The sequence below is a fragment of the Mus musculus genome, chromosome 9 (genome assembly GCF_000001635.26).
Source record: "Mus musculus strain C57BL/6J chromosome 9, GRCm38.p6 C57BL/6J".
Classification (NCBI taxonomy): Eukaryota; Metazoa; Chordata; class Mammalia; order Rodentia; family Muridae; genus Mus; species Mus musculus.
The window spans coordinates 15,525,867-15,551,450 of NC_000075.6; the positions used below are offsets into that span (position 1 = coordinate 15,525,867).

Below are 25,584 nucleotides of genomic sequence, written 5' to 3' on the forward strand. Positions count from 1 at the left end.
TGCCCGCACGCTTGGCACACTTGCCCATGTGAGCTTCTAGGCAACTCACTAAACAGCTGCACGAGACCGTGTCCCTAACAGAACATTGTACTTTAAACTGGCCAGACGTTTCCTTTTCTCAACTGTTTATGCTCCTGCTCCTCATCCCAGAGCAGCTTCTGATGCAGCCAGTCATCTTTGTGGTTGTGGTACCTTGGTAGATGAGTCCTGGCCCTTCCTTGGTGACCACAACCGCAGCAGTCGCTTGGGTCTAGAGTACTTACCTGCTTGTTTGCAGTTAACTGTGCACACAGCGTCCATTTTCCTTCTCACAGCTGTCTTGGGAGACAGGCAGGCAGATGGTAGCCTTTCATTGTGAGTGAGCTAACAAGTTCAGAAGCTCAAGGCTTGCTCTGAAGCCACAAGTCAGTGTGCAGATCATCTGGTTTCTCAGCTCCGTGTAGGCCGCCTGGGTCCCACCCTTTCCAACCTCAGGTTCCTCTCAGGGGGTTTTGCCCTTCTGCATACCCTGCTATTTCTCCACTGCCAGCCTGGCACCTTTCCTCCACAGTCAGGATCCGATCCATCTCCTGATCCCTTCCAGTCGGCATTGAAAGTGTCCTTTCCACTTGGGGCTTCTGTAAACGCTCGAAGTAAAGTTGTTTCATATGAGTACTGCATGGGCACACTTCATACGTCAACTGGAAGACAGTGCCTAATCAACTTGATCCTGCTGCATCTGATGATGTTTTCTTTTTCCTTTTTAAAATAATTGCAAATGATCCTGTCAATCAGGGTGGCGCTGCACACTGAATTTGCCATGTGGCATTGTTCAGCTAAATGGAATTTCTAAAAAAAGAAAATCAACTTTTAATTAGAAAGCAGATTGTCAACTAACATTTGATTTGTCCTTTGATGGGGAAGTTGGAAAACAGACGCCACAGCGCAAGGCCAGGTTGTGGTCCAGAAGGAGGCAGATTAGCTTGAGAGCAGGATGCAGTTTCAATGAACCATTGTTTCCTGAAATAGGCTGACCTTTCCGGTTCTTCTCTCGGAAGGTCTTCCTCTGTTTTTGATACCAATTGCCGGTGGGACTGAGCAGGAGTCCTCTGTACAGGGCCTGAAGGTGTAAGCTGCACGGCCCATCACTGATACCAACACTCTTTTACTGGGGGTATTTGCAATGAGAAGTCACCCAGCCTCCCGTGATGCTGTATCAGGCTGTGTACTTCCAGTTGTAGCATAAAGCAAATTTTAAAAAGTTTTCATTGTGTGTTTCTACTGTGTACTCTGCTGTCACATGAGGCTTTTTCATATAAGTGAGTATATGACCCTCCCCACTTCTCTCCACTGTCCCCTTTGACCCCTCCTGCCCATCATTCCTTCTTCCCCTAGGCAGTTTTACCTCACTTTCATGTCATTCAATATACACACACACACACACACACACACACACACACGTCACTTTATGTATCTCCATGAAATCTAGGAAGGACAAATGAGAGCAAACTGAAATTTGTCTTTCTCAGACTTTTTTAAGCATAAATTTGCTTAATATGATTATCTCTGGTGGCATCTATCCCCTTGCAATTGACATAATTTTGTCTTTTATGGCTGAAAAAATTCCATATCAATCAGTTTTTTTCTATTCATTTCTCTTGTTGTTAGATACCTATAGGTTTTTGTTTTCTAAACCTTAAAGGTCTAGTACCTGTGATGCTGAGGCTGCCCCAGCCTGTGCTCCTAGTTGACTTGGTCTCATTGGTTGCACCCCACCTTGAGCTGGCACAGCAGCAGTCACTGTCAGAGGAAAGGACCAGAGAAAGGGGGCAGTAATGAGAACACCTTGGGGTGCCCATCATTTCCCGGGACTCCTTTGGGCTCTGTAGGCTTTTCTGTTTCCTCTTCAGCAGTTGGAAGTATGGGTATGACAAATCTCTTCTCTCCCCTCCATCTCAGCCAGGCACATAGTAGTTAACTTGCTTTTCTTTTCAAACCAAGACTTAGAAGGTCTTAGTCAGGTCACCATCTCTCCCTTTCTTCCTTCGAATTCTGGATGCCTCTCAAAGTTGGCTCACACTCACCTATCACCTTCCCATAGCCAAACAGGTTCCTGTTTGCCTAGCTGACGCCAAGACCTGTCAGCTGGCAGCCCGGCACCCCTGTCTCTATTCTGCCCCTCCCTTTGGGCTGAGAATTAAGTAACAATACATCCATTGTCTTTGTCCCCCTCTCCTTCGCCTGTCAGCGGCCTCCTCTTGCACTTGGATTGCATCTTTAAACCTGTAAAAAGGACAGTGTGGACTGAAGATTACTATGACTGATTTCCTAATTCAATAAAATAACTGTCAGACTCTCAAGGATGTATTGTATGGGATCACTGTTGTTCTGGGACACGGATCAGGGGGTGGCTTGTTCCTAACAACCCCAGAACTTCAATCCTAGAACTCAGAGGTGAACCATTATTTCATATGGAACCTTCCTAAGTTCACAAGCAGTACATAGTGAAATAACATCCTGACACTTTTTCCATCGCCGAGTGGTCCTCTTCCCCAGATTTTTGGCATAAGAACGTTCAGTAGCGCTGTAACTCAGGAACTCATCAACGATTTTAAGCTGGTGATAGAAAAGCCAGACGCCTTCCAGAGGAAGAAGACAAGCAAAGCTAGCATGTGCAGCCCTCCTGCTAAACACACTCTGTCCCCAGCATGGCTCTTTCTATCTTGACCTTGACCGTTCTCTGATGAGTGTTTACACATGCCTAGCACATCTCTGAAAAGCACCCCTCCCCCTTCTTGATCTAACACCCCATCTTCACAGGCTTCCTGTTCAAAGTAATGAACAGAAATAGTAAAATTCCAGCTGTAGTTTTGGTGGCCTTTAATGAACACAGCTGTTATATGATCTTAAATTTGAAATATGACTGGTAAATCACAGCAAAAACGACCATGAGATGCCACACAAGGAGATCTACAGGTGTCGCAGCACTGCCGTTGAGTTTATGTCTAGGATCCCCAAGGGCTTAGAGATGGGCCTCTTCCTCACCTTTAGAGTAGAAAGTCATGTGACTTTTATGGTGGGTCTTAGAGGAGGACTCTCAGGTGTGTTAGACAGTAAGGGGGATAGGTCTGTCAAGGTGGCAAGGTAGATAGTTGTGGGGGCATGTGGGCTGGGGCATGAGCTCTCGAAGGTGGGTAGGAGCTAGACTGTGGAGGGGACAAGGTTATATAGGAGTTTGGCTTCTCTAATTCTGTAGCTAGCAGAACACTGTTGTAGAATTTATGCTAGTGAGCTCTGGGTCGGATTGCTCTATGGAATGTGACTGTCTTCCTAAGACCCCCTGAGAGGCAGCAGTGTCCCATCCTGTGTCCTGTTTTTTGTTTTTTTGTTTTCTTTTAAATATAGAATAGAGTTTATTCAGGGCATGGGAAGGGAAGTTAGGGTAGTAGAGGCAGAGAAAGGCGGGGTGGGGGTAGGGGATGGCCTTGAGCACATGGACAGAGAAGGGGGAAGGGAAATAGGGAAAGAACAAGAGAGGAACAGGAGAGCCCACCCCAGGTCCTTTAGTCTATTGTTTATTTATTGTGTGTGTTTGCACTGGGATGGGCATGTGCTGTGGCTTGTATGGAAGCCAGAGAACAGTGAGGGAGTTGGCTCTCTGCCAGCATGCACTTGGCAGGGGTCAAGTGCAGGTTGTCAGGCTTGGTGGAAAGAAAGCACCTTTATCTGTGGAACCGTTTCTCCATCTCTCTCTCACTCTGTTCTCGTGGATGTGAGACTCAGAATTCAGACTCCCCATTGTGAGGCCTGACTCCAGTTTTGTGACTTAACCAGGAAGATGAGATGCAGAGGCCCAGTGGGTGCTCTCTCTCAGCACTACTAGCCAGGGCTGCTGGGCTGGGACATTCTGGCTTCTAGTTTCCTCAGATCTTAGGAAGTGTACTCCAATGACGCTGTGTCAGCAAAATCTCGAATTCTTAACAGTTTCTAAGCGCTGGGAATCTAGATGTTTAACGATCAGTTATTGCTCGCTTGGTTTTCTCATTATTAGTCTGACAGGTTGGTTTTTGACCCTGCATCTCAAATAATGCACATTTATGCCAGTAATATTTTCATGCTGAAGAAGTTGCCAGTGACTATACTTTCAAACAGGAATAAGGTTTAGATGAGTCATCTGTATCTTCTGCTGAAGACATTCACATCTCCCTTATCTGCTGCTATAGTGATTTTGAAGTTTGCCCTATATCTTTGCTGGTAAGAGGAAATGAGGGGGATGGGCAGGTATGGCTTGCTTTACCCTGCCCATATGAGCAGGGTTTCAGAAGGGTTCAGGTACGCTTTCCTACCTCAGGCTTGAGAGAGTAGTGGGTTTAGGAGAATGCACAGGTTAGGCTCCTGTTTTGGCAACCTTAACGATCAAAGATCAGACCAGAATTCAAGGCTGTGGGGATAGAGAAGAGAGGGCATGTGAGAAGCTGTATCAGGAGGAGGGGGTGAGGAGTGGCAAGGATAGAGCTTCTGTATCTGGGGTGGCACAGAGGGGAGGTCAGGGCGTGTCCATGCTTTCTGCTCCAGCAGTATTAACGAGAGGAACAGGCTGACACAGGTCAGATGGGAAGACGTGACGTAGCAAGTGTTCTCTCCCACTATTGCAGACAGACATGAGACTGTGGATGAGCTGCTCCGGGGCCAGGTCCACACTCAGCACACGTAGGACCTTGAAGGTGCATCGGCACTGTGTAGCACTGGCAGTAGGAGTCCTGGGTGGGAATTTGAGGGAGAGGGAGGCAGATCAGAGTGGACTTTCCCTTTCAGGGACTACAGCTTTCCCTTATGTGGGGTGCAGTGAGTTCAGGTGCTAGGTTTAGTATTGTAGGAGCCTGATCAGCCCCCTGATGAGTCAGTCAGCCATAGTGGGTGGTGGGCACGGCCAGGGACCATACAAGCTCTCCCTGACTTACTGCACAGAGGTCTGAGTGGTTAGAGGCCATGGCTAAACTGGAATGTAGGGAAGTCTGAGATGGTGGGAAGCCCACCTTCTGTGCTCTAAAGCCCCTTTGTTCTGTACAGTTTACTCAAGCTAGCCAACTTCCATGCTCACTTTAGCAAGTCAGCTTAAAGTTTAAACCAAAAGAAGGCCAAATATGTATCAATTTGTTAATGACAAGTGAACTTTAGTAGTTCAAGGTCATTTTCTGATGGGGCCATTTTCCTTCTCCCACCCCAAGACCCACACTTAGGAAATCCCCATGAACTTGATAAATGTTTATTGCACCCAGTTCACTGCCTGTCTTTTGCAGAATATTCGATCTTTTTTGTTTCAGGAGCCTGGGGCTGCAGTGAAGCCAGATAATAGGCCTCAAGATATCACCAGTTAGCTTTGGTAGTGTTTTGATTCGATCTCTCCAGTGCTGCCTTTTTCTGGGCTGCAAACCACATCAGCCCCTCTGCTCTGACTGCATCTTCCTGAATGTGACACATTTCAGGACCTCCTCCTCCTTGTTTCTACCTGATGCCCTCCCCTTATCCTCCTTTGTAATCAGAGAGAGGTCCTGCATCACTGCCTGCCCCAGCCCCCTTCTGCTCCTTCTCTGCTCACCGCTTGTTCCTTCCTCACCGCACGATACCTTTCATACAGCAGTTATTTATTGCTGTCTTCCTCAGTGAGAGCTCAAGTTCCAAGAGGCCAGGTTCCACCACCAGGATCAGGCATCTCACACACCAAAGCTGCCTTGTATTCGGTGAATAGCAACTGTTTCCTAAACCTGTCTGTCTGTCTGTCTGTCTGTCTGTCTGTCTGTCAGTGACCACAGTGGATCAGCACTGGACTGGGGAGAAGTGTGGGTGATCCTGCACAGTCAGGTCTCAGCATGATGGCTCATGACAAATGTCTGTTGAATGAATACATGAAGTGAATTCTTCTCTGTCTTCATCTCCAGGTCCAGCCCTGAAGGTGGACTGAGCCCCAGTTTCTTCATCAAGAAGGGCCCATGTAGAGTTTTGGGGATAGGCAGTTGCTATTCTTTTTAAAGAAAACTACAGGCAGTCCCTCGTTCCCCCTTCCTTTTTTTATGTATCTGCATCGTCTGGCTCTATAATTACTTACTATACTTTAGCTTAGAGGTGGCTTTTCATTTTAGAGGTTCTACAGATGCTGGTGCTTGTGGTATTTAGCTTGCTCATGAAGTCTGTGCCTGTAAGAACACAAGGGCTGTAGTCATGTCTAGGAAGGAGAGGGGAGTGTGCCCAAATCTTGGTGCAAGGACAGGCTGGCAAGTTCTGGTCAAATGACATTTTCCCGTTTGGGGTACAACATAATGCATCAGCCACAGGTGAGACAGAGCCACAGGGTGATGTGCCATGCCTCTGGAGGACCTTGTTTCCATCTGTGGGAAGTGACGTATAAAGGATGTTAAACATGAATAGTTGTTGGGTGAGAATGTAACAAGCTTATGGGGAACCAGACTGCTCAGGTTGGACACTGACACATTACCTATGTGTGTTCTGGGCCCAGGTCAACTCTAGAACCTCAGTATTGGCTTCTTTTCTCTGGGATGAGGGCCTAATGACCATGGAGAGCTGGAGGCCTGAGGATGTTGTCAGGGGTCAGTGAGAGGACAGAATGCCTCATCATGATCTGTGACAATATGCACAACAAGGCTAATGTTGCAGAGGGCTCCCTGACATCTGAAGGTGACAGAGCAGATAAGATGAAGTTTCAGTATTAGGCTGGTTGTGCCCCAAACCTGGCCTTTAAAAGGAGATGGTCACACCATTCTGCCTATTTCAGATGGAGAAATTAGAGAAATGACTTAAACTTAATATGCATAGTTGACTGGTCTACACCTATTAGTGAATTCTCCCCTGAACCTTGCCTTAGTCCTAAGCTGATGTATCATTTGCCAAGAGATGATTTGGTCTTGCTTGGTGTGCCTGCTATCTTAAAGTGTCTAACTGAATAGCAGATGAAGTTGAGGATACCTATGGGTTTGAATAGGGGTTGCCATTAAGGAGTGGCAGTGTCTGAGAAGCTGGTCCTTCACACATGTGATGTCCTTTCCATCTCAGAGGAACCTGTGCATCAGGTAGAGGATGTTCCAGAGTAGAAAGGAGCGTCAGCAACTATGGGAGATGTCTCTGTGACCCAACTGCAGGATTTCTTCTGCAGTCTGCAGTTCATCTTGCTGCCTTCTTAGGCCTCTGCTAGAGAGAGAAAGCTCCCCACCTCAAAGCTAGTCCAGCCCAGCTCCCTGTGACTTCTGCTTATTGGTTCAGGGTCCATCTTTCAGGGCCACAACTTGACATTCAGCTCAGCCCTTGTTGATACACAAAGCTTTGGATAATGGAAGGTGTGTAAGAGACCAGTCTGTGCTCAGGAGGTCCCCTTCAATACCCACATACCTCTGAGCCAAGATTATTTTCTCATAAACAGGAGAAACACGCAATTATAAGTTAGTTTGGGAAATATGGCAATAACTCAAACTCAAAAGGGAGGGCTGTGGCTTAGTGGGCATGGCAGAATGAGAATTTTACAGTGTATTCTCTTGGGTAGCAGTTGGCTTACCTTGTTTTGAGATGCATGGTCTGTGACAAGCTGGGCCTTGTGCTGCAATAGACACCTCAGTCCTCTAGCAATTCCTTGTCCTACCCTGAACAGGTGTTCTGTGGCTTTTCCGCTCTTGCTCGCCCTGCCTGCTGGGCTGGTGTTTCTCCCCGTTACTTTTTCATGCACAGTTGTTTTGTCAGGACTCCCGCCATGAGAACTGATAGATGGGAACTTGCATTATGCTCAGTGCAGTGGATGCTGTTCTCATGCTTAGGTCCCTCGGGGCAGCTGCTTGCCCCGCTTTTCAGGTGAGAAGCCTAAGGCAGAGATTGCACGTGAGCTGCTCATAGTGACAGGACTTCCATCACTCGTCACTCACGATTGTCTGCTGAGGGTTCCTTCCTGCTTGCCCTGTCCCTTGCACAGCTGTCAGAGGCTTTGATGACCCACTTGTGGCCACAGCAGTGGGCAGCCCTCCCTCCCCTCCCCCATCTTCACAGATGCTGTGCTCTCACTCATTTTCCTGTTCTTTTATCTCTTGCTGGTTCCTCTCAGCTCCCCAGGGTCCACACATTGGCTGGCAGCAGAGCGTGGTTCTTGGATCCTGTTTTGGCCTGTGCGTTCTCATCAGCTTTTTCAGACCTCCTGAATCAAGACCAGCTTCTCCTTGAACAAGGCAGAGCCTTGTTCAGCTACCTGCTCAGGGTCTTGCTGTGCTCTAATGGGGTCTCAGCGTTGACTCACGTGTTCAAGTATCTGTTTCCCTGTTCCCACTCCAGTGTCTTCTCCACCAAGGTCTGTTGCTCACAACAGTCTTTAGTTTGTTTCTGTCTTTCTTACCAAGTTCCCCATCTATCAGTCTCTCTAGGTGCACCCAGCATGTGACCACATGTGTCCCTCCCCTGCACCAAGTCACCACACCATGCATGAAGGATTCATCAGAGTCATCCCTGAGCCCTTGCTTCAGTCTTTGCCCCTGGGGAATTTCCCCACAGAGCTATTGTAATATGTTGCAGATGGCTTGTGAGTCTTCATCTTGCTCTTAGCCTGTTCCAGCTTTCTGATCTTTCAGCATGATACTTGAGTAAAATAAAAAAGAAAGGACCATGACTGTTTCTAAGTGTGGCGGAGAAGGAAATTTATTATAGATTTGTGGGAGAGTACAGCCAGAGGCAAGGACATCTGGAGAATCTGAAGTGGACATGGCCCAGAGCCCTGTGAGGAGAGGGGAAGGGGATGGAGGAGGGGAGAGCAGAGAAACGAGGCACAGCGGCCAGGAGGCCCAAAGGTACAAAGAGAACCAGTAGCCACAGTGGTTGGATTATATAGGGATTATATATTATCCTCTGGGCTGGAGAAGTTTAGGGTAAGGGCTGGGGTATGCCAGCCAGGAGGGCCCAGTAATAGCCAGGGACTGAGGGATTGCAGGGAGAGGTGGCCAAGTCCACTTTGATTTAAATAGGCACCTCATCCCAGGTTTGAAGCCTGACAATACTCTCCCACCCTCTGCATCCTCACTGGTCTCTGGGTCACGCTAAGGTATGCCAGACGAGCCCACCAGGGGCTGATTCTGCTCTGCTTTCCCCCTGGAAGGTTATCCCAGAAATCTTAACAGGCTATTCCTTACCTTCTTCCAGACTCTGCTTCAGGGTCACTTTCTCCTGAAGCCCTCTCCACCATTCACCAGAAAGTTAGCAGCCTCCTGGAGGCTGGTGTCCAGCTCACATTCCCTGTGAGTGAAGACAGCGCCCTACCGAGTATTTTTATCCCTAGTTTACAATGGAATAATTGAAGGTCTAAGAGGCCAATGGTCTGCAGGGCCACTGTCCCTGGAACTACTGGGATAGGGCTGAGACCCTGCCATGCCCTTAATTTCTCTGTGTGTGCTGTCTGTTCTTGTTAAGTAAGGCCAGGCGCCATGCAGAGCAGCTGTGAGGAAGAAATGAATAATGCACAGGAAAGTACTTTGCAAACTTCAGTTACTAAGAAATGTTACCCACCTAACTTATTGAGGATCCTGGAATTTCCTGTCAGCACCCAGTTCTATTGTGTTCTTGAGTTTCTTCTTAGACATGACAGATCCTGATTTGACAAATTGTGTGTTTTCTTGATTCTTCTGCCCTCATTGTGAGGTGTGCTTCTGTCTGTAGTCTGATCCCCTCAGTCTGGTTGTGCTTGCCAGACCTCTGACCTGTCATCAGTAGAGGGCAGAGGACAGAGGAGCTGGCACCCGCATGGCTGTCATTGTTTGTTCTTGTGTATGTTCCCGGAAAAGCACTTGTGTTAACAGCAGTGCTCAGTGGGAGTCAGGTTCCCCGACTTTCTCAGGCTCCCTAGTAGCCTGCCTGTCCCGGTCCCCTACTCTGTGGCAGAGTGGAGCAAAGTGATCTCAGTAGGAGCAAAAGGCTCCGGAGACTGTCTTCTCTGCTGCAAGAAGTGAGGTCTACACGGAGAACTGGCAGGCTTTCTGCCTGGCTCCTGACTCTCCATGTGTTGAGTGGTCATATATAATTGCCACAGTCCCCAGCAACTTAATGTGGACCCTAAACCAGGCACATCTCCACCTGTTGGCCACCTTCATGCTGTTAGTCCTGGGCAAGTATAGTGATGGGCAGAGAAAGCTGAACTGACCAAGAGGCTCTTCGAAGCTGCCTAGCCCTCACACTCATTCTGACAGGATGCAGCCCATCTTTTATTGCCTCGCACGACTGTGCAGTCTAGGCACCAACACAAAAAGCTAGGGTTAAATTAAGTAACATTTCTTTAGTACCCAAAGTTTGCAAAAAGCTTTCTAGTACATTATTTTAGACATCAGGGTAAGCCTGAGTTGAGATGGACTCTGGTCAGTAGCAAGTAAGATAGCCTGAAGATCTCACACTCTTCCTGCAGCCTCAGATCCTAAAGCTGAGGAGCAGGAAATGCTGTCTATAGTGTTATGTAGATGATGGTTGGTTCTGGCCACTTGGGAGCAGATGTATGGAACAGCACCTGAGCCGTGGGAGCTGGGTTGGAAGCACAGCTCTGCTTCTCACTGTGGGCCTGGGGCCTGCAGCTCCTGGCCTCAGTGTCTGCTTTCATGGCATAGTTGCATGCGCGGTAGAGCACTGGTAAGGGAGCCGGGGAAACAGTAGCTCCTGCTCTTAGTTGTAGTAACAGACGGGCTGGTTGCTATAAATCAGGTCCGAGTTCAGATCCTCAGTCAGTTATTTCCTCGTTAACTATTTCATCCATGTTTATTGTGGATTTCCACTGGAGTTGACTTTGTACTTGTTCCTTACAGTCTTTGACTTGGAAAACTCATTGTACTTAATCTGACTGTCTTTCATCATCTAAATAGTAAAGAAGGCAATCCTGCAGGACTGTGGCAAACATAAAACAAGTGCTTGTAAGCGGTGCACAGTTCATTCCTGCAGCGCTCGCTCTCTCTCTCTCTCTCTCTCTCTCTCTCTCTCTCTCTCTCTCTCTCTGTGTGTGTGTGTGTGTGTGTGTGTGTATGTGTGTGTGTGTGTTTGCTGAAGAACTGCTTCAGTTGGGCTTTGCCCCTCCATTCAGCGCATGTCTGCTGAGTGCCTGTTACACACAGGCTTCCTGCTAGTTCAGGTGGCAGGGTGGGGGCGGTCATGTTACCTCCAAGGTACATTTGCAATACCTGAGAAGTCAAGGGTGAGGGTCAGGGGTGAGCAAGAGTTGGCCAAGGGTGGGAGGGGCAGTAGCAGCTGGCAGTATCTGGAAGAGGGTGCTCAGAGGGGAATACTGGATTCATTGTGGGTGTAGGTGGTCCAGTGTGTCAGCAGCCAGGGGTAATGCTGCTCTGTGTGGGAGAGCCAATGGCACTGGGCAGTGAGAGGCCCGGGGAGTCCTCACTGTTGTGGGTGGAGCCTGTGTTGCTGATACTTCCAGGAGGGTGGAGCTTGGGACTCCTTATGGCGCCATTCAAGTAGAGCAGTATCTATGGTGAGTGTTATTCAAACTACTGAGGAAATGAAAATGTTTCTAGGAGACAAATTAAGACCGAAAACAGGTGAAGTTAACTTTATCTAAGCCCAAGTATCCAAAATATTACCATTTCAACATCTAACCTGTATATAAACTTTTTAGTGAGGTATTTTACACTCCTCAATTTTGGTATTAATCTTTCAAAATGTAATCTATATTAAACACAGCTTGTTTTGGAGATTAGCCACATTTAAGGTTTTATAAGTTATGTCTGTGTGGGTATGTGCAGTTGAGTACAGTCATCTGGAGGCCAGTAGAGGGCATCACATTCCCTGGAGAGGGGATTGGCGGCAGCTAGAGTTGCCCTATGTAGGTACTGTAAATGGAACTCAGTCTCTGCAAGAGCATTGCTCACTCTTATATCCGGCTAACCCTCCAGTCCCTTCGCAGCATTTTAAATGCTCAGGCTTCAGTACTAGGCAGACCTGAGTTTAGCAGGTCTGGGATGGAGGGAGTTGAGAGTAACCTTTGTTCTCCTCACCTGCCCTTGATAGCAGGAACCAACCTTTGAACACATCTGCCTAGCATATGGGAAAGGAAAACTAAGGGAAACAGGAGGATTCTGTCTCACATAGTTATGCAGTAAATTTTAAAACAAAACAAAGCTGCAGATGTGTTCAGAATTTCCAGCCTCTTATACAAAGACAGCCAGCCCTCTCTGGGCAGTAGGCTTCTGTGTGCTCCCCACTGGGCAGTAGGCTTCTGTGTGCTTCCCACTGGACAGTATGTGTCTGTGTGCTCCCCACTGGGCAGTAAGTGTCTGTGTGCTCCCCACTGGGCAGTAGGCTTCTGTGTGCTCCCCACTGGGCAGTAGGCTTCTGTGTGCTCCCCACTGGATTCTGCTTTGGCCCATTGAGTACACTGGGTACTACAGGTAGTAGGTTGGTTTTGGTGTTTCAGTAACTCAACAAAGCAGCCTTCCTACCCAATCTACAGAGGAAAGTCAGATCATGAAACATTTAGTGCCTCACCTGGGGTCTTGTAACTACATGTGGCAGAGCTGAGGCTCAGCCCTGCTTACAGCCAGGCTCTCATTCCCCGCTGTTTCCCTACTAGAATTCAGTGCCATATACATTATGATCTCTAAAGTGGGGGGAAAGGAGCTCATTTTAGAACATTCCATACATACACAATATCTATATATGTGTATATATATGTGTGTGTGTGTGTGTGTGTGTGTGTGTGTGTCATTCGGTATGCACATGTGTGGGAGAATAACATTATAATCATAACCATAACAGTTCCTCATCTCCCCCATACACCCACCCCTACTTCTAGTCACCTCCCACTGGCCACTTAGAAGGTTCCAGAGTTGGCCAATTGTCATAGGCTTCCATTGGTGGGGGTGGGACATAGCCTGTGAAGTCACTTTAGAATCAGGAAGAACTCAATGTTTATGATGTTTCTGGTTCTTTGGTTTGGGAAGCTAGAGGCTGTTGGTGACCAGCTGGTGGCACCAGCTTCCTTCCATCTTACTGGGGTATATTAGGTATGTGCATGGTGACCTCCAAACTGGAAAAAAGGTCCATCAAAGAATGTGACAGTGCATATGTGTAGGGAATCCTATTGGGGGAGCAGTTACAGTAAGAACATGGGTTGGGCATAGCTGCTGGGGAAAGCCTGATGAGATGGCCAGCTTCGCCTCTTTTTTCCTCTTTACAAGGGACTGGTGAACCCATCAGATGTGGCCCCAGAGACGGCTGAGGGCAGGAAGGTGTGTGTGGTGTGCCCAGAGGGTGGTGGCGTTCTATAGTCAGATCTTGTGGGTTGGCAGTGGATTGTGCTACTCCGTCCTGGAGTATGCTGGGGTTCTGAAGGGATACTTAAATTCTGGCTCTATTCCATGTTCAGTGCAGAGAACATCAGCTTGTGGTAAAAGAGGCATTTATCACCATGGAAACAGCTATCAGTAACCTAAGAACACAAGCCTTGGTAGAGAAGGTCCTCCCAGGGTTGAAGGCTGCCTCTCTGTTCCCGATGCCACCACATCCTGGTCCCTGCTGTTGTCAGCCAGGACACTGAGTAGCTTCTCTAGTTCCATCTTCTGTGTGCCTCAAGAGAAGAGCTACTCATTTCTGCGCGGAAGCTTGTCCAACCACAGAGGCTTCTCACGCTTCTCAGAGTCTAGAATTGCAGGCCAGTTGGCTCAGCTTCGTTTTGAAGAAAGCTACCTGTTTCCAAAGTCCTTGCGATGTCTACAAGGTACAGCTTTGGCCCAGAAGAACCCCTGAGTCAGTCGTGCTCACAGAGCAGTGCCCACCATATGGACCCCTCTCCCTGTTGGGTCTTTTTCCTTTACTACAATTATTTCAAGCCTTGCTTGCCTTTCACCAGCTTCCTAATCAGCTAACTTTCTAGTTTACTCCCAAAACTAACAATCAAGCAAAACCCCTAGAACTTCTGTTTGTTTCCAGTTCAATCTTTCCCCTCGTCTATCCCACCCAGATGGGCAGAACCATCCCTCCTCTGTCTTCTTCAGTTCGGACCTCACACCTCCATGCCGCTTCCTGGCAGAATCACACTTCCTGTGTCTCCTTCAAGCATGCTCTTCCTGTGTCTGCTCCTGTGTTCCCAGGGTGGCCCCAGGCTCCTCTTCCCCTTCTTCAGTTTCTTCCCTGTGCTCTTTCCGTTGCAGGTACGTTTTCAGTTCTGCTCCTTCTCATACTCTGCTAGACCCTCAAACAGTCTCTGACACTTTCTGCTTACCCTCATCCTTAAAATACAATCGGAAAACCCTTTCTGGCCATACAATCTTCCAGCAGAAATTCAAGTCAGCTCTCTGCACTTTGCTTTTCAAAATGTGTGCTATCTTTCTTTACAGTTTGGGAGACTATGAAGGTGCTCGTGCCAACATGGAAATCAGCTGTGCCTTGAGTGTGTTTAGCCAATTTTTTTTTTCATGGCAAAATTCTCTCAAAGAAGGAAGCAGCATGATCAATTACATTCTGAAGCAGGCTCTTAAAAGACGAATAAGAAATCGTTTGGGACACTGGCAGCTGCATGCATTTGTTGGTCAAGCAGGTTCACTTTATCTGTCTTCCTTGCTGTGGTGACCTCCCTAGTCCTACTGAAGTCCCAGGCAGACTCAGCTCCAGACTCTCAGTTATCTCTTGGGTATTTCCATGGCAGCACCCGTTCGGCATCCTTACACGTGGGCAGGTATGAAGAAAGTTAACGTCTTCCTGGGGTCTTGTCTCCCCAGTACCAGGCCTTCCTCTTGTCCTCATGGTGTTTCTCATGATGGTGTCACTAGACAGCTGGTGGCTGACCCAGTGTCTCCAGAACTTGGATTCCTCTTGATTGTCACTGCCAAGTCCTCACTGGCCAAGTGTGATGCCAGTAAGGCCTACCCATTGGACTTCTGGCAAGCAGCTCCAACTGCTTCATCATGTTGAGTGCTTGGTGTCTAAGACTCCAACACCCAGTAGACCATTCCACTTTTGCTTCTCCCAGGACACCCTGCTCACTGTGCCTCCCTGTGTATGCCAGGTTATTTTATTTTATTTTGCCAACTTGGCACAACTAGGGTCAGTCTGGGAAGAGAAAACCTCGCCTGAGAAAATGTCTCCATCAGATTGGCCCATGATTGTTGTGGAAGGGCCCATCTCATTGTGGATGATGGTACCCCTGTGCATGTGGTTCCTGAATTACATTAAAAAAGCAAGCTGAGCAAGCTGTAAGAGCAATCCAGTAAGCAGTGCTCCTGTACAGTCTATGTGCTTCAGTTTCTGTTTCTGCCCCTGCCCTGACTTCCACAGTGATGGATAATGGTCAGGACATGTAAGTCATAAGCCCCATCTTCTCCAAGTTGCTTCTGATCATGGTGTTCATCACAGTAGCAGGCAGCAAACTAGAACACTATCTCAAGCCATCAAGGGCCTTTTGCTGCCCTTGGAATGAAGCCCCCGCCTCACTAAGATCCTGGGAAGAGCTGACTCTGTAGCCCCCGTGCTCCACCCACTCCTTACTTCAAGCTCCCAGTAGTTGCTTGGCCCCTCCTGGTTCAGGCTCCTCTTTGCCCCTTCCCTGTGCTCTTCCCAGCTGTTGTCTTGGCTAGTTCCTTTACACTCAGGGTTTCCCTTTCAGTTATGACTTCAGAGTTGCTCTCTCCATCTGCCCACACTACAGGTGCACCAGAGCCATCCATAACCTGCTAAGGCGCCTAGAATTTGGACTGTATGTCCTGTGAATGTAGACTAAGGTGGTGCCATCCCTGGGGCTTCTCAGTATGTAGAGAGCTGGTCATGGAGGCTGGGGTCTTTGATTATTAGCTGCACATACTTGGGAGGTACCAGCAGCAGTTGAAGGATCAGGATGGGAAGTCAGACACTGTACTGTTAGCTAGAGTGGCTACTTAATGCAGTGACTCAAGGTGCTGTTGGCCAGCCTGAGGGAACTCTGAGGGAGGGAACAGCTGTGGGGCTGGCCTAGACAGCTTCACAGTGAAGTGGCCACAGTCAGGCACTAATATTGGTTGCTTGTTCAGGAAGAGGAAGGACCCTGTGTGCTGCCCCTCACGTAGTCACAGGTCACTGGGTACTGTCTACAGACTGGGTAACTGCTGGAGGATATTTTTCCTCTTTAGCCCATGGTGTTCTCTGAACAGTAGAGAAACTAAAGCCTGTTGCACAACACTACAGTTCAGATTCAATTACTCCAGTCTGGGTTTCACCCAGCCTTGTTTGCCCTCAAGCACAGCCACTGAGAATCCCCAGATAGTAGATAAGGCTCAGGAAAGTTCAACCTGCTCTGCCTGAGCCGGGAGCAGATGTGTGTTAGAGGTGTCTCAGCCAGCCGGTGCCTCCCCTGACCCAGTGGGCAGGCCTAGAGCCTTCCTGGACCTTGCACGTTCCCCCTTTAGATCCCTGTGGTTTTCATTGTTTAGATGATGTCAGGGCCTGGGGAAGTAGCCTGTGAGCTGCACTTCTGAGCTGTGAACACGCTAGCAGAAGTCAAGTCAGTCATGTCTAGGCTTCCTGAGCTTCATGCCTTCCTTCCAAGGAGCAGTGATGAGCAGTTCTGCTACAGAACTCCAATAGCAGATGTCCTCCTTAGTTATCTACAAGAGAAGGGGCTTACTTGGACGCACGGTTTAAAAGTTTGTTAGTCCTCTTGATGGACACCAAAACAAGAGAGGGAGGGGGAGGGGAATGCATGTCAGTGACCTAAGCTCTGCCTCTTAAAGGTTCCAGCACCTCTCAACCGCACCCTAGGCTGGATACTAGGCTTGTCACAGCTGGGCCACTAAGAAGAATCTAGTGGCTGTTGTCAGTACCTACTATAGATGGAGTTGCTGAAAAGTTAGGGGAGCAAACTATTCCTTGGTTGAGGCTGATGTTAACCTTCATACGGAGTTGCCTGATTGGATGAAGTATGCATTCAGGTTTCCTAAGAGATTACCTTACAATGAAAAAGAACTTAGCCTCTGCCAACTAACAGGCTCACTCAGATATGAATGTCTGCTTCCTTGTTAAGATGATAGTAAGATAACAGAGGCCACACACAGCTCCAGACAACACAGAGTACATGGTCTCTGGTATAAAAGTCCTTGTCAGAGGAGCACTGGGGAATAGCTCTTCCTAACCTCATGTTTGTCCCCTGGTTGTTGTTTGGCCACCATCTTGGTTATTGTATCCCTACCTAGTATCTCACTCTGACTCCTCCATGTTTGGAGATTGCTCTGCTTGCTATGAGAGTTGGAAGGTGGACTGTGGACATACTGAACCTGAGCCTGGGCTGGACAGTGTGGAGTTGGTCCTGGCAGTCAGCATTACATCTGTTTCTAGCGCCATGTGAAAAACACATAGTGACACTGTGGCTGACAGAGAAGACACAGGCTGTGGTTCCTGTACAATGGGAACTGGATCTGAACAAGGATTGTGGCACCATGGCACTCATCACACTGCCCATTTTCTGAGCTGACCCTCTTTTGTTTTGAAGAATCTGAGGTGTCAAAAGTTCTGGGTGAAGTTCTCAATTTGAATTAGCCAAAGTATATTTCTGTTGCTTAAAACTAAGAAGCCGAGTTCTCTAGAGAGGTGAGCTATAGTTATTTATGGGTGTTACTCATTTTTGAGTACATGAGTATCTCCAGGAGTCTCAGAATTTAACACAAGACAAAAACCAGTTGAGGGGTGGTGAAACCGTGGACTCATGCAATCTCCCTTCAATGTGAATCTGACCGGACCACACAGTGTGGTCCCTAGAAGACAGAATCAGCCCCACCTGTAGCCTGAGCTCTGGAGTGTGCCCAACACTTGCAGGTGTCAGGAGAGTTGAAATAACGCTGTCTTGTCATGACCTCTTCGGTTTCTTTGCCCCTAACTTACAAGTTGAAAATATAATATGCATACTAATTTTGCTTGAACTATCCGCGTGTGTGTGCTTGTGTATGCATGTGTGTATATTGATGTGGTGTGTATGTGGTGTATGCATGTGAGTGAACAGGTATACATTCCCATGTGGGCAGGTTGGATAAGTGACAGTTCCTGGGGCAACATGTGTCTATTTCATCTCAGATAGAAAGCCAATGACAGACAAAAGTATTGATACCATTGAAGATCAACTTAGTGATCTACTAAGTTCAGGGTCACTTCCAGAAGCAATGGTGTGAAGGAAGCTGCTTCACTGAAATCCCACTCACTCTCCAGAATGGGCGATGCCTAGAACACACAGCCCTGGAACACTCTGCACAACATCCAGGCAGAGCTGCCGATTAGAGCCCCTTCAGGTATCTGGTCTGGATCTCCTCGGAAGTCCTTCCTGCTTTGGGGAGGGGACAGCCTTATTCATCTGGTCAATTTCTGGGACTTCCTGACTCAGTTCTTATGAATCTCCCCTTAGAACTTCGTGAGTCTTAAAAAGGAGCTTTCCTCCAGGGTGGCATGTTTGCTACACAAAAGGAGGCCAGAGCAGTGTGTTAGGTGTCTTCATGTGTTGCTCACTGTTGACTGTTGAGGCTGCCTGTCTGCTCCCCAGTGCTGGGGTATCGGCATGTTCAGGCATGCCCGGCCTAGTGTGTGGGTGCTGGGGATCTACGCACCAGCCCTCATGTATGCAGTATTTCTTACACACCGAGCCTCTCCCAGCCCTGAGGTTCCTTCTATTTCCTTTGTTCCATTCCTTCCTGACCACAGCTGTTCTCCTTGCAGAGGTCTCCTGCCTGGACAGAGGAGTGTGTGCCTTTCTCCAAGCCGTCTCTGGACATATCTTCCCAGCATCCTCTAACAAAGATGCGTCAACTCAAAGGGAAGCCAAAGAAAGAGACCTCCAAGGACAAGAAGGAGCGGAAGCAGGCCATGCAGGAGGCGCGGCAGCAGATCACCACTGTGGTGCTGCCCACCCTGGCTGTGGTGGTGCTCCTCATTGTCGTGTTTGTGTATGTGGCCACACGCCCCGCCGTCACCGAGTGAGCACGTCCATTCTGCTTTCCTCTGCAGAGATGTCCGAAATGCCAAGCTCTGAGCAGGAGTGCCCTGTCTCCTCTGGTCTTTGACTTGATCAATATTTCTCTACTTTTTTGGGGGGTGGGGTGGGGTGGGGATAGGGAACATTTTATCAGTGAATGTGCCATTTACTTGATGGTCCACTTCATGTGCCTTTCAGACTTCAAAGCTGTGTGTGTGTGTGTGTGTGTGTGTGTGTGTGTGGCCCTTTTTCTCCTGAAATCGATGCATCGCTGCCCCTGAGGAGAGCCTCTCTGGGTGATGCTGTTGGGATCAGAGTCGCCCTCCCATCCAGCAGCATGCTTCCCGGCTCCACTTCACAACTTTCTAAGGGGACAGCCTTTCTTCTCTGTGCTTGATGGGATTTGAAATATGTTGACTCAAAGTGAAATATTTATTTTTTGAATAAAGGAGATAATAGTCTTAAACTGGGTGTTTCTCTTGTTTGTGTCCCTTGTCCCAGCCTTGCCTCGTTGTCTGCCCCCTTGTCCCTGACTGCTCCTGCCTGTCTCTTCACTTGCTGCTCCTCTAGACTTGCAGGCAATGATGTATTTTGGCTGAATAAGACTAGAGAGGGCCTAAGTGAGTGCTAACTGACCTCTTTTTGCAAGGTCAGAGTTCTCATTGGAGTATGAGCACACAGGCTTCCTTGCTGGTTAGCCTTTTCTGCTTGACACTCCATTTGCAGATGGAAACACCACAGTCCCTATGGGAAAAGGTCAGGCTAGATTTTGTTCTTAGTTGATGGGTGCAGGCTTTTGTCATTCCAGGTGGCCTTTATATGCAAATTGCTGGAGCCTCATCTTATTCCCAGTTCCTGGTGCCTGATGGAGCTGCCTCCATGAAGTCAGGTTCCTGGTAACATGGGACCATGGGCTCCCCTCTGTTCTGTCCTGCTGATTACAGAGGGGTTTGCAAGGAGAGAGGGGTTTTCCAAATAGTGATGGTCACATGACTTGCTGACAGCACGGGTGTTACTGGGCACGTGGAGACTCTTGGGGAGAGAAGGAAAGACTCCAGCTGATGCCTGCAGACGCTGACTTGGGTGACTGCTGGTGCAACCTCCCGCCCTGTGTAGAGATTTACTAACAACTTTGTCATTTAGGGTTGACAAAGTGTGTGACAAAAATTTCTCAATTGTGGGGAACTCAGGGTTCTGTTTTGAGCCTGTGTCCGATAGTTTCAGCCACTTTCTGGGAACTGTAGTTTATTGAGGTGACAGAAAATATTTTTACCTGGATCTGTATCTTCAGTAACTTAGCCATTGTCTGGCAAGAATTCACACAAAACCCACATCTTCTGTTTACCATAGAAGATGGGAAGGGTTACTACCAAAGGGGCTTTTTCTACAGGTGATGGCGGTCAGTGGCCGAGGGCCTGCTGTACTAACCTTCATGCTGAGGGAGGCTTTCCAGAGAAATGTTTTCCTGTTCAGGTGATTGACAGGCTTATGTGGATTAACTCACGAGGGCGCAGTGATATGCATTTGCCCTTCACTGGGAAGAGCTTCCTGCCAGCAGTAACTATGAGCCCCCCCTGGAGTGCGGATGGTCATGACTCCGCTTTGGCCCAGATACCTGACTCACATCACATTTAGGCGGGCAATCAGTCCTGAAGTTTCAGTTCCCAAGTTTACAAGCTATACATTTTGAGGAAAAGGGCCCATGCTAAATGAGCTTCAAGCTGCTGTTCTCTACTCCCTGGCAAAGGAAGTGAACCTGGGAGGACCAGCTCCAGAGACCACAGTCTCGTAATTGTGTTATGTTTCAATAGATTCTCTCAACTCTGCACTGCCCAAGTGTATTGGAACAGGCCTCGCCTGGTGAGATCGGTGCAGCATCTTAGATGCTGTTAGTAGATAAATCCACTACAGGGCACCTAACAGGCATATAAGCCTTTGTCCAGGTGAAGAGGAGCCTTGCTCAGGAGACAGAGAGATGCCTGTCCTGTGGGCTCCTTATGTAAACATGTGGGAGTTCTTTGGTCTTCCAGATTTTGAGTTATCTAAAAGTATGAGTTTGGGGACGGCAAAGATATTTGTGAATCCCATCTCTTTGGTTTTCTAGCTAAGCAGGCTCAGGCTCCCAAACCTGACCTGTGGGGAGCCACATGTGTTCATTTTACCATTGAGATGGTATTTTGAAATACAAAATCAACATAGCATCTATTCATTATGACCAGGGAGCTTGATCAATGCCCATTTCTGCCCTTGTCAGTGTCTGTAGACCCTCAGAGCACTCGGAGCTTGCTCCTCAGGCTTTCCTTAGCAGCTAAGATCCCAGGATATACATGTGATGGGCTTTTAAATCCTGTCTGACTCTCTGTTTTCTTCTTGTTCTGTGGAAGGGCACACGGATTTGTACTAGCTCCCCAGAGCCAGTGACTAGGCATGCTATGCTCAGGGAAGGTGGCTGCAAGTGGACTTTTGAAATTAATATAATCTTGTGAGCGACCCCCTGACCTGCATGAAATGTTAGTTTACTGTGGATCTGCTCGGTGGAAGTTTACCAGTTCTCAGGGTAAATTGTGCTCACTCCTGTGGCTGCACTTGGTAATTTGAAATTATCCCTAGTGACTAGGTGGTTTCATGAAGAAATTGAATTATTTATTAGGAGTGTCAGAGTCATGCTGATGTTTCTGTACTGGGATATGGGACTCTTGGTATTCAGTCCTTATTACTGAGCATGTTCCAGAAGAGAAATCAGGTTGAAAATAGGAATAGAAGGCATAAATGGTGTCATTTGATATTTTTTTGTCTTTAAATCAATGTTTCTCTCTGTGTTTGTTTACCTTTTTTTTTTTTTTTGGCTAAGCAAGATCACCGGGACCATCAGTACAGTTGCTGGTGTGTGAAACCAAGTGTGAAAAATTCAGACCCAGTCTTTTCTCAATGTGACACTGGCAAGGTGCCTGTGTGAATATGCCTGGCTATAGAGTCTCAGATCACCTCTGGTGGCCCCTCAGAGGTTCTCTCAGGAGTAAAATGTCATGCAGAGCTCAGAGACCCAGGAGATAGCAAGCTTCCAGAGAACCCACATGGCCTGGCCGCCTGTTCTGTGCTGTGTGACTGTGGTGGTTACAAGCCCACACTGAGAGAGAGAGCAATGCTTGGTTTGACGAGTGTGAGGCTGCCTCCTCTAATTCCTCCCTGGCTACTTCAGAGAGTGGAGGGCATGTTCCCCTCTCTGCTTCCTGGTTGTTTGCTGCAGACCCTCTGGGTTCCTTGTCTGCGTGGGACGAGTCTCTGGAGCAGGTGGGCAAGGCGTCGGTGGGAATTGACAGACAGATTCGACACAAGGGAGTGTGGATCTGAATGTAATTTGTCAAATCGAGCATCAAACTTTTTATACAGAAGAAAATAGGGAAGTTGGGTGACACACCGACAAGGTACAAGGAGGTTACTGGATTCTTACACAAAACAGAGGAATGCAAACAAGGAAGGACTGCAGGAACCAACTGGGATAAAATTCAATGTTAACAACTGGGATCAAAAACAGCTCCACCTAAGGTCCTCTTAATCTTAGAAGACAGGGGCAAGGGCTTCGTGCCCTTGCCATAGTTCCTATTCTAGTCTATTGTATAGACCACCTTCCTCCTAGGCCATTGTAAATACTTGTGTGTGGGTGTAACTCAGCTACCTATAGTTCTAAGTATCTACTCTGGTTCCTCCATAGGTCCAAACTTCCTTCTTCCTAGATAATGCTAAATTTCTGTGTAGGGCATGACTTAGCTATCCATGCCCATGGTCGGATCAAGGACTGCCTAGAATCTAACTTAGCTATGTCAAAATATCAATCCTTAGGAGCACTTGTAATACAGCAATATTAAGGGAAAGCACACAGATCCATTTACCAACTAAAGCAAGGACATTGGAGTATTCTTTATACAGGATGCCACGACTCCAGGAGACTAAGTTTCCGTGAACTTTTCACCTGAGGACAGTGCCCAGGTTTTCGGGGCCTGTCATGCTTGTCACTACTGGAGTGGATGTAGCAGTTTTTGGCAAGATTACACAGATGGCTCTCCCCCACTCCCCCAGAGGATCTATCATCATTTACTTGCTAGAGGAGAGAAGAAGGAAGCGTCTTGGCTATGTCTAACATCAAGTGTGACTGCATCCTCTGCAGCTATGTCATGATGCTGTCTCTTGTGGCAAGTCTGCTGATGCTCCCAGTGAAAGAACCTAGTGAGGAAACCCCCACACAACTCCCGATTAGGCGTGCACCCAAGAATCACGAACAGACAACCATCTTGATGTAAAAACACCAAGGCAGTTTAATGGCGGAACTCCGGGTCGAAACATATCTCACCCAGGAGACAGTGGTTTCGACCAAGAGACTTGGAAGCTAGGGGTTTTTATAGAAAAGGGGTGGGGCTGGGGGAGAAATTGGCGCGGTTTCACATGATTGGTTCATTTAAACATCAGCAGGGAGGAATTGGCGCGGTTTCACATGATTGGTCCATCTAAACATTAGCAAACTGTCAGAAGGGTGGGAGATAGGGAGGCTCCGGGCCAGTCCGGCATGTCATTCTCTTTATCTTTATGTCTAAACAGCCTCAGGAATGTCTCAACGATGGGCCTGCCGGGGCATGTTCTGGCCTGTTCTGCTATGTTCTCAGCCCGAGGTTTCAAAGCTCACAAACAACTCTTTGGGCTATTTGACATAAATTACATGAATCACAGGTCTCAAGTTTTATTTTCTTTCACCAGGAACATAGTTTCTGTCTGCAGGAGCTGTGCCGATTCTGTGTTCTCTATGGCATTTGCTACAGACCACTGTACAAGCACCAGATATGAGGTACAGTATCTTCAGATTAAGGACAAATATGAGAGCTGCCATCCAAATCCTTCCCAAATGTCTGCAGTAAGAGTGGAGATGTGCAGGGTTTGCAGGTGACTGTCCCTGTCCTCATGTTTCTGATATTAGGAAGAGCAAGTGTGCTGGCCCAGCTTGCCCAGCTACTCGGCTGGGTCCTGCTGTCTTCTGATGAGTCTTTTGTCAGTATCTAGCCTTCCACAGTAAACTTCTTTGATGTTAGTACGTATCAGGTGCTGGCCTGGGTTATTTCTCTGCCTGCAAGTTCTTTGGGAAAGAACAGTCTTTTCAAAAAGCATTTAATTACTTCAGCTGCTAACATCATAATCTCTGTGGATCCCAGAGAGTTCCTGAATGCTTGGTAAAAATGGCAGGACTCTGGCTAAGCCTCTCTACTCCCTTTGGCATTTCCCTTCCCACTGTTTCATGAAAGTTGTCTGTCTTTGAACTCTCCCAGCAAGAAAATTTTCAACTTTTGAATATTCCTTTTCCAGTATGAAAATATTTTCTGAAATACCTGGGTATTTCAGAAGGCCTGTTAAGTTTCTGGGATCAGACCTGACTCAGCTGGTTCAGATGGTTCAGAATGGAATAAATTAAGAAAGCCTGCCATGGAATTCTTTTGCAGACTCCTCCATTTTGAAACACATCTACTTCCAGCTTTGTCACTGACTGCTTGAACGCCCAGCCGGCTAGTTTCTGTCTCTGCACTTGGAATCAGCAGGCCTTAAACTGCCTGCTTCACATAATCCTCCCAGATTGGAGTTCCAAAGACATAGTCACATCTACAAAGACATACGTAAAGCAGAAGTGTACAACAAACAGAGAAGGAGAAGATGGGGCGAGATAAGGCAGGCATACAGAAACAAAAGCCATGGCAACAGTTGTATCAGCAATGAAACAAAAGGTGGATAGATATGTCATGAGGGATGGAAGGTGGCAGACATGGGGCAGGCAGCAAAAGCATGATGTGATTGGAGATGGGTTGGTTGATAACCTGGCCTCAAGTATGTGAGGTGAGTGACGACTGAAGCAACTGAAGATCAGAATAATAAAAATAGTAAGTTTGATCTGGTAGATGAAGAGACATGACAAAGCAGTATTTCCTCAACAGGAAATGTGCAATCTATCTTAAGAACACACCCAGAAACATTAATGCAAATTGGCTTAGTTTCCAAGTTGGCTGGAAAATACAAATCTACCGGCTTCAAAAGTTTCAGCAAGCACCGAGCAAGACAAACACAGGAAACCACACAGACTTACCTCCATCAGTTCATTGCAAACCAAAAAATGATGGTGGGTGTGGAAAGCAGATTGGTCTCAGGTGCTCAGTGTGGTAGCTTTGCATTGGCTCTGAATCTTGGCTTTGGCTACCTACCAGTGAGAAGACAGTACAGTTCCTTTTTTTGGGGGGGGGGTTGTTTGTTTGTTTTTTGTTTTTTGAGACAGGGTTTCTTTGTATAGCCCTGGCTGTCCTGGAACTCACTTTGTAGACCAGGCTGGCCTCGAACTCAGAAATCCACCTGCCTCTGCCTCCGGAGTGCTGGGACTAAAGGTGTGGGCCACCACGCCGGGCTCAGTTCCGTTTTTCTATGGTGTGCATTCTGGTGAGTGATGGCTAACATGACTAACACAGAAGCCTTTGTGGGTGGGGGTGGGGATTGGAGACTATTTTCTTATGGACATTTATTAAGAAATTGTAAGATTATGAAGTTCAAACATTCAAGGAAGAACTAGCACAAATACAGCAAAAGAATTTTCACTGGGATTTCAAATCACCTGTTTCGTGGTCATGTTTCTG

The 25,584-nt window shown here is 47.6% G+C and overlaps 1 protein-coding gene and 2 long non-coding RNA genes across 8 annotated transcripts in view; 2 read left to right on the forward strand and 1 right to left on the reverse strand.

Annotated features, from left to right (window-relative positions):
• Positions 1 to 19,394, forward strand: part of Smco4 (single-pass membrane protein with coiled-coil domains 4) — a 76,821-nt gene extending 57,427 nt beyond the window's left edge. For all 4 annotated transcript variants that reach the window (XM_006510043.2, XM_011242409.3, NM_001359604.1 and 1 more), the window contains one exon: positions 18,673 to 19,394. In XM_006510043.2, the coding sequence (XP_006510106.1) occupies positions 18,673 to 18,933 (261 nt within the window). In that variant the 3' untranslated portion in view covers positions 18,934 to 19,394. The remainder of the gene's footprint in view (positions 1 to 18,672) is intronic.
• Positions 1,289 to 12,563, reverse strand: Gm51703. 3 transcript variants are annotated; one of them, XR_003948288.1, is made up of 3 exons: positions 12,493 to 12,563; positions 4,326 to 7,842; positions 1,289 to 2,262 (listed from the first exon to the last, which is right to left on the reverse strand). It is a non-coding gene; the product is annotated as a predicted gene, 51703 (long non-coding RNA). The 3 variants fall into 3 exon arrangements; XR_003948286.1 differs by lacking the exon at positions 1,289 to 2,262 and having other exon boundaries at positions 3,449 to 6,173; positions 7,544 to 7,842; XR_003948287.1 differs by lacking the exon at positions 1,289 to 2,262 and having other exon boundaries at positions 3,449 to 4,739; positions 6,086 to 7,842.
• On the forward strand, positions 7,750 to 17,712 carry Gm46152. Its single transcript, XR_001779361.2, has 2 exons — positions 7,750 to 13,010; positions 13,185 to 17,712. It is a non-coding gene; the product is annotated as a predicted gene, 46152 (long non-coding RNA).
• Positions 19,395 to 25,584: the final 6,190 nt, after the last annotated feature.